At 36.7% G+C, this 8,477-nt stretch overlaps 1 protein-coding gene across 1 annotated transcript in view; it reads right to left on the reverse strand.

Moving 5' to 3' along the window:
• Positions 1-8,477, reverse strand: part of col11a1 (collagen, type XI, alpha 1) — a 116,772-nt gene that overhangs the window by 67,432 nt on the left and 40,863 nt on the right. Inside the window, exons 18-27 of the mRNA XM_015374969.1 lie at positions 7,415-7,468; positions 7,030-7,074; positions 6,838-6,891; positions 6,702-6,746; positions 6,166-6,219; positions 5,450-5,494; positions 5,071-5,124; positions 2,438-2,482; positions 285-338; positions 136-180 (exon numbers count right to left, since the gene is read on the reverse strand). Coding sequence (XP_015230455.1) covers positions 136-180; positions 285-338; positions 2,438-2,482; positions 5,071-5,124; positions 5,450-5,494; positions 6,166-6,219; positions 6,702-6,746; positions 6,838-6,891; positions 7,030-7,074; positions 7,415-7,468 — 495 coding nt within the window. The remainder of the gene's footprint in view (positions 1-135; positions 181-284; positions 339-2,437; positions 2,483-5,070; positions 5,125-5,449; positions 5,495-6,165; positions 6,220-6,701; positions 6,747-6,837; positions 6,892-7,029; positions 7,075-7,414; positions 7,469-8,477) is intronic.

The following is an 8,477-nucleotide window of genomic DNA, read 5'->3' on the forward strand; positions in this document are numbered from 1 at the left end:
GAAGGAAGGAAGGAAGGAAGGAAGGAAAGAAAGAAAGAAAGAAAGAAAGAAAGAAAGAAAGAAAGAAAGAAAGAAAGAAATACCATAAACAATAACCGAGAAGAAGAATAAAACCTACAATACAATTATTTTTACCTTCTCTCCTTTTGATCCCTTTAGACCACGAACCCCATCAGCTCCCTAAAGGACAGGACCAGAAAGAGAAGGATTATAAAATAACAGAAAAAAATGCATAATAAAATGAAGAAAAATCTGTTTCTTTAAAAACACAAAAATAATCCTACCTTTACACCCCGAGGGCCAGGATAACCAATAGGACCTTGAGGACCCAGTGGACCCTGCAGCAATTAGATACATATTTTAGAGAAAAACTGAACATTCAATGTCTTAAGTTGAAGTTAGGTTCTGTCTTTTTCAAAACAACTTTGCTTAGGTATCTGTGTTAAATATACATGCATGGTTAATAGTTACTAGTTGCTTCTTTAACAAGATTCAGACTTACTGTGCCTAATATTTTAATGTACAACAATCAACTCAGGCAACAGGTTCCAGAAACTATTTTTATTCATATATATATCTACAGATAAAGTCCCTGCAGACTGGAACATAACTGTCAAATTATTAAATGATTGCAAATTTTTGGGGATGTCGAAAATGTTAGTAATAAACACTGAATGAATAAATAAAGGATAAGCTAGAATAGAAAATCAATTATCTCTGTTGATTAAATAACTGAAGCATTAAACTGATGATCAGGCATAAAGTCATGTGCTGCAAAAACTGATCTAAAATAGCTATAATATCTCAGAATTGATTTATTTTGCCCTTAATTTGAGCAGGTAGAGATACGATCAATGCAATAAGCACGTTTGTTAGATTAAGATAATTAGGTATTCTGAACTTAAAATAAGATAATTGAGTTATACACATAAAACATCATATTTCATAAGCAAGTTATCTTATTTACCATCTCAAAACAATGGAAATTTCAATTATTTACACTTTTCTAATATTTTGTTTTGCAGTGTGACTACTGAAAAGTAAATTAAATAAGCAATGATGGGTTCTTCAGCACAGTAGTTCTTGAATGGTACATATTAGACAGCAAAATAAAATGTACCCCTAATAGCTGGGGTGTTAAAAGCAGGAAAAAAATTCCATCCTCAGTATTTAAGCAAGTTTGACTTGGTTAGTGAGAGAATCTTTTACAAGTAGAGCTGTTTTTAGGTTCTCTGCATCTCTGATGATCAAAATCGAGCAAAAGTTATCCAAGGAATGGGTAGGTATGATGATTAATGTTTTCTTTAACACCACATAAATTACTGGGCTCCTTTGCATACCTTACTGGAGGAACAAGAGGAACATGAATGTGTTATAAGATGAAGACAGGTCTGCAGAAGCAGATGCTTTAGGCAGCTATTGGTAATCCCCATGTACAGCCAAACACATCACTTATTTCAGTCTTTTTGCTAACTATCGACTTTCTTTCATGGAAACTATGTTCTTTGTTGGCTCTACTGAATGATGCACCTTGTCATGCAAGCATGATGATAAGACCTCCAAACTCCTCAGATCCCAATCTACTAGGTAATTTAAGAGGTCCTCCAGCTAACATACTGGTGCCAATTATCAAAGCACAACTTCAAGGATTTATTTAGGTCCATATTTGGGAGGAACCTCATCATTTTATATTGAATTATCAGATAAAAATCAATTTATCCTGTGGCTCTACCTTGCTTAAACCTCATCCTAAATACAAAGGTTATTCTGAGATATTTTCTCCATCTGTGATGCTATAGACTTATACTGCTGGAGGACATAGGGACCGTTTTTCATCATTTCATCTCAATTCTCCCATTCTGCAGTATGGTTTAGTTCAATCTCTGATGTTATGCTCTCTCTTCTTTTCTCTTGGTAGCTTCATCTGGTCAATTCCTGTTTGGCTGTGACTCCATCCTGGAGAGAAATATCAGCTGTGCTGCTGCCATCAACACGTTTGTTTATAGATGTTCGAGATCGGCCTGTTTTTCAGTCCTGTCTCTCTGACTGTGACTGGCTTCATGTGCTCTAGTCGTCCTCTGACGTGGGAGCTGGCTCATCTGCTTGTCTGTGTGTTTCCTTTAACAGTTGCCTTTTGTATCTCTGCTTCTTTCTGTATCTCTGCTTCCGTCAGTCGGCCTCGGCAGATGGCCGCTCACACTGAGCCTGGTTCTGCTGGAGGTTACTTCCTGTTCAAAGGGAGTTTTATCTCCACGGTCGCTACAAGCATGCTCGGTGTGAGGGATTGCTTCTGAGTAAATGTCTCTAAACAATCAGCTTTGAATAAATTTGACTGTATGATCTGGTTGAATTGTAAAGTGTCTTGAGATGACGTGTTTGGAATTGTTGCTATATAAATAAACTTAATTGATTTTAATTGTCTTTTATAGTCTCTTACCTGTGAACCTTTTTCTCCAGGTGGACCCTCCTTACCGGGATGACCCTGAAAAGAATGTCAAACTAATCAGAAATCATATAATCAATGATCAATAATCAGCAATGTTTTTTTTCCCATCACCCAGAACAACGTGATGTTTTGTAGCAACTGTTCAGAGTTAATTGAGATCTGCTTTTCCCACCAGTAGGAACTGTTAGAGCTGCACTGAATTCAAAATCCTAATTTAATCCTGGAGAAACCATGAATAAAACATCAAACACTTTTCTGTGAACAAGCCTTTAGATCTTGGTGGGCTAATTTCTCTCAAGCCCAAATGTCTCCTAATAGTTTGCAAAAATACTTAAATTCTTACTTTTAATAACATTAAATGATCTATTTGCAGTCACTTGTGTGTAGCTGAATATTGGTGTTTTAAAGCAGAAAGTCATATTCTGAGCCTCCCTCTACGTCAGAAAATGTTCAGCTGTGAAGAACGACTGGCACCTCTTATTGGAGGTGTTAGAAGGAGGAGGAGAGCTGTTAGCTGAGGGTGTTTTCCTCCTCAGCTGATCCCTCTGTGCAACAACAAACCATAATAACAAACCCTTGAGAAGTTCCAGAGGCCCAGGTTTACTGCATGTAATATTATGTAATATTTTTATTAAATACAATCGAAATAGCTAATAATTTCTTTAGTGTCCAAATTAGAGATATATTATATATGAGATCCTTTGTCATCCAGTCATTTATCCTTGGCCTGTGTGATTTGTGCAGTTTATAACAGAGTCACCTACTGTAATGTTGTTTGAAGGTCAGCTACTCAATGAAAAATGTTTAATAATGTTTAAAAATGAATGTTTTTCCATCTGAAAAACCTTTTATTTCTGGTTTGAAATCATTAATTTCAATTGACCCAGAATTAAAACATTCCTACATTAGAAGAATCATCTAAAATAATTAGCTGCTGAGTAAATATTGACTTTGTGTCAAAGGTAAGAGTGTCAAATTTGCAGGTTTTCTCACACATAAGTGTGACCTCATCAGCTGGCTATTGCAAAATACGTGGTTAGCCCTGTATCATGAGCAAGGCTGTCCTTACAATTAAAATGGTCACTTAATGTGCCAGAATAGCAATGGCAATATGAGAAAGCAATTTGGATCATTTTCTTTGAATTGACTCAGATATCTAATGGAGACCATTTTAAAATCTCTAAGGTCGTTTTGGGTGTTTTAGCTCGTTAAATGTCAATAAATGGATACGGCCTCTGCTCCTCATTGTAATAGCTAAAGGTTGCGCTCTTGTATCATGAGCTATAAAATACTCTCTCTGTGGTCAGTAGACTAACTAGGAGCATACAAAAGCTTTATGTACTTAGCCTTTGCAATAAATACAATTTTAGATTTACATCAGTGTACATTTATGGTTTCAAAGTCAAATCAAATCAGTTAAAGCTGGAGTAAAACGATACATTTAGCTGTAACAAACCAGAGCTATGTTTTCTCAGTCCACTAACTTCCAGCTGTAAAAAAAATATTTTTTTCCCTCCAAAATTATACAAAAATTCCAACTTTTAAGTTTGAATTAATTTTAAGCTTTGAGCAGACTCCATATTTCTAGCATTTTATAAAATCCAAATCTAAGTTCAAACATTTCTGTAAATCTTCCAGCTAAGTTTTACTTCATCATCAAAGTCCACCATGCTCAGACAAAACTTATGGCAGCAGGTTAGCAGACAGAAATGTTAAAATGTCTGGCTCTCCTGCAAATTTAATCTGTGCTTTTAAAAATAATGGATTTTTTTTGTTGATAGTTTCATCCATAAACTTTTTTCTGCAGAGTGACAACACTAGAACTATAACAGATAAGTGGATTTTAATCAATCAAATGACAACAGAACAGGGGATACAGATGCTATTAATAGACTATTTGTATTCATCACTAAATTTCGCATGCTGAATTTTTAAATGGGGATAAAAATATGACCAAAAAAAAACAACAAAGAAAAATGCTTGACTCCCTGAACTTCAACATGAGGTTACATGTTAAAACATGAAGCACTGAAGCACAAAATAGGACGACATATAAAAAATAAACATTTCTATTTTTATTTTCTGTAGAATTTTTTCTTTTTGGTTGTACCCAAAATGGCCCTTCAAATCTCTAAATAATACAAAATTTTCAAGTAAGGGAGTAAAGAGGTTAAGGAACGCTCTAAAGTGTCTCTGGAAACAGAAGCTACAGATAAATCTCAATAAATTACTGTTGATTGCACATTTTTGTCCTCCACTTAATTTTCCTGCATTAAGCTTGCAGACAGCTCTCTGTAAACAGCTTCTTGAGTTATAAACGTTTTTGTGACTTTGTGTGGCAGTAAATGTCAACCTAGAGTTGGGAGGGAGAGTCATTATGTTACCATAGCAACACTCTGCTTTACATTTTTATTTTTAGGTAATGTTAGTTCATTTTAGCATTAAACTGCTAAAAGTAATTAAAGGTTTTTTTTTTATATTTGGATTAAATTACTCAAATATATACATTTTTCTGGTGATTCTTCTTTTATGTACCTTTACCAGTATAGTGAAGGGGGCTTAACTATATTATCTTAAATAGGGGATGTGTTTGTGTGTGGTACGGGGATAAGGTGAGCACGTACAGGAGGTCCATCAGCTCCAGGTAATCCAGGAAGCCCTGACCTGCCCTGAGGTCCCTGAAGGAGGAGGAGGAGACAAACATAAGGGATGACTACGAAAAAAATAATCAAATTGGTTCGGTAGCATTTCATATACAAATCAACTCTCTGGGCCAGACAGAACCAAGATGTGCTTAAATCATTGAACTGGAGTTTCTGCAACTACAGCTAGAACAGATCATCACTGCCTTGCATGGTATCGATCCAGACAAATGCTGAACCTCTAGTAATAATGTCCACTTTGAACACATAGTAGTTTATTGCAAAGAAACATGTATCTTATACTTTTTTAATAAGAAAATCAAAGAAATGTGCAAATTCATAAGAAGAAAAGACAACATACCTTTTCTCCAGGCGGTCCGATCGGACCTTGAGGACCAGGAAGCCCCTAGAGAAACAGAACGCACACGTATGGAAATGAGCACATTGCTGCAGCAGCAACAAATCCACACTAACCCCCACCACCGCCAAAAAGAAAAAAAACACAAGCTGAGTAAACTGAGGAGTTTCAAGCTGTAAATAGTGGAGCAGGTACAGAACTGTGTGTAGCTGTGTTTGTCTGCGGCTCATTTAAATTCAGTTTGTAGAAGCGGGTGCATTTAAATATTTGTGGATGAGCTCCTGTGTGTGTGCAGCACAGAGTGGCGACCTGATGTATGCTGGTGCTTCTGCATACACATCAGTGTGACGGCACTAACAGGTGGGGAGGCTGTGCAGGAGGAGGATGCTTGTCGCTGTCTGAGAATAAGCCTTTGGCTAAAATATAAGCTAAGAAATGTGTGTTTTTATCAGTTAAAAACAGCTTTTAGCATCATTGTTACTCTATGTAATACGAATTAGTTTGCTGAGTATCTAATTAATCTACCTAATGTTTCGACTAACTAGAAATTCTGGGGGGAAAAAAATCTTAATTTCTATTCTTAATTTCTATTAAATAATCCCATTAAAAAAATACAATTACAATTAAAACCTGCAGTACATATTTGAGGCTTCTTTTCTGGATCCCTGCATCTGGCCCTAAAATTACAATGTTTGATTATCTATGTCTGATTTCTTTACCTGTGTTCCAGGGATCCCCTGCTGGCCGGGTGGGCCTGGTTCCCCTTGTGGGCCCTTAAAAAAAAAAGAGATCAGGGTGAAAATTTACTCAATATGTGTTTATATTAACTTTTTGTAGTCTAAGGAGGGTTTCTATTTTGCAAAATATGAATTAAAGCAAGAAAATATGTAGTTAGAAATAAGTTTGCTTGGTAAGACTTTTGTACATGAGTTTCAATCATTTTACTCAATCCACCATTCCATCTTGCTTTTGATTTTGAGACTTTTATTGTATATTTAATATAAAAGAGGAAAACCAAAATCCAAATTCTTATCCTCTGCTTCCTCTTTTAAACTTAAACTGCTCTGCCTGTGGACTGCTAGGTGCTGGACTTGACCTTTAACCTCACATCTGTGCATCCTGCAGGCACTTTTTAACCCCAGTCACAGGCAGTCCAATCTAAATAAAAAGTCAGGAGACCTCAGCCAGCACCCTGAGAGATTCACAGCCTCAGGAGCCGATAAGGGAACATTAGAGTGGGGTGCTGAGTGCGTACCATGTTTCCTTTGGGACCTGGTGGTCCATCAACTCCGGCAACGCCCTGAGGAGGAGAGATGAGCAAAGATATGTCATATTGATTTCAAGAGCTGAATTGTTGGACAAGGGCAGACGGTTGATGTCATGATACGCACTGGCACTCCGGGAGGTCCTGGAGGACCACGAGGTCCGAGCAAACCTCTGGGACCCTAAAAAACAGCAGAAAAAACAAAACAAAAGCAACAACAAAAAGAGTTTAAATAGAATAAAATCTAATAAAGGCTGAAGTTTGGATTTAAATCAGCAGGCACACTGTTTAATATTGGACGTGGATAAAACCGTCTTACACTCTCTCCAGCCAATCCTCTGGGACCAATCTCTCCATCTTCGCCCTTAAGAAAAAAAAACAAATTGATCCAGAGTTAAACCCTGCTGCAGTTTCTGACAAATTAAGCCAAAATAAAAACACCAGTCTGCCTTTATATTGGACAGAGATTGAATCGGAGGCTTTTACACCTTCAAGGTAGATGCGGTGTGGCAGTTTAGGGTATTTAGTTAAAGGGGAGGAAAGGTTAAATACCAACTCTCCTCCTCCTTCTCAGTTCATAGTGTCCTCCCATTTGTTGTGCCTGGGGGCTGAGGCGGTGGAGCACAGCTGATTTAAGCAAAGCTGTCAGGGACCCTCCTCTATGGGGCAACTTTAAAGTGTTTGAACAAAGATGGAGTACTCACTCTCTGTCCGTCCTCTCCTGGGGCTCCTGGTGGTCCCATTCGCCCCGGCTCCCCCTGAGAAAGATGGAAGACAAGTTTATTTTCGCAAACTAATTACTAGAAGCCTAGTTTAACATTCTACAACTATAAGTATTCTAAAAAAGGGTGTAACTATGCAACGAAAGCAGGTGGGGACACTTTAAGGGTGGTGGCTGATGGACCTACAGTTATTCAACCCGAACGCTTTCATTAGGTTTTTGTATTTTACAAAAATTAACTCAAACATATATTAATTGCATACTTTCCTATTGTTGAGAACACAAGAAAATCATAACACACTGCTATTTATATATGTTAGAGAGATGCCTTTTGGTGCATTACATATATAGGGCCCAAAAACATTAATGTATGAAAAAGTAAAGAATAACAGCTGTTTCCGATGCCAAAATCGATATATCATGCATCCCTAGAAGTACAATTTCAATTCCATCCATTCAGAAAAATCTGGATAATGCTGCATTTTAAATATAGAATAGCATACTTTTCATGTAAACTTTCTGGTAAATTTGGAGATATATTTTATTGCATGTTGCATATTCCAGTAAATCTGTTTCCCCTTTAAATCTGCAGTTCTCTGTATTTCTCTCTGTGCTCTGTTTAAAAAAAGATTTATGAACCTCTTTACTAATATAATGATGCAAAGAACCAAATTTGAAGATATGTAGAAGCTCTGCAGTCTGATTCTATCTGTACAATAAGAAAACGTGTTAATTTTAACCTGTAACTGGGAGTCATGGTCCTCTGAGAAACAAAGCTTTTTTTTAACTAGTAAAGAAGAACAAACTTGTATAATAATAACTTGTATAAATTTAAAATCTGTTGCCACTTTTAGCTGAAAAAGCTAATTTTGTCTAATAAATAGATTTTTCGGTGACTTCTCTAATTATTTTAACCAACCTGTCTCCTAACTTTTATTTAAACATCGAAGTAGCTGCTGGTTAATATTCACTGAGTGCTGCTGTGCGTCTTTCCTACAACCACGTAGCGGCTCTGCACGCAGTGAAATGTGACGGCAAATCAGATG

Source organism: Cyprinodon variegatus, unplaced genomic scaffold, assembly GCF_000732505.1.
Source record: "Cyprinodon variegatus isolate N-32 unplaced genomic scaffold, C_variegatus-1.0 Scaffold111, whole genome shotgun sequence".
In the NCBI taxonomy this organism is placed as follows: domain Eukaryota; kingdom Metazoa; phylum Chordata; class Actinopteri; order Cyprinodontiformes; family Cyprinodontidae; genus Cyprinodon; species Cyprinodon variegatus.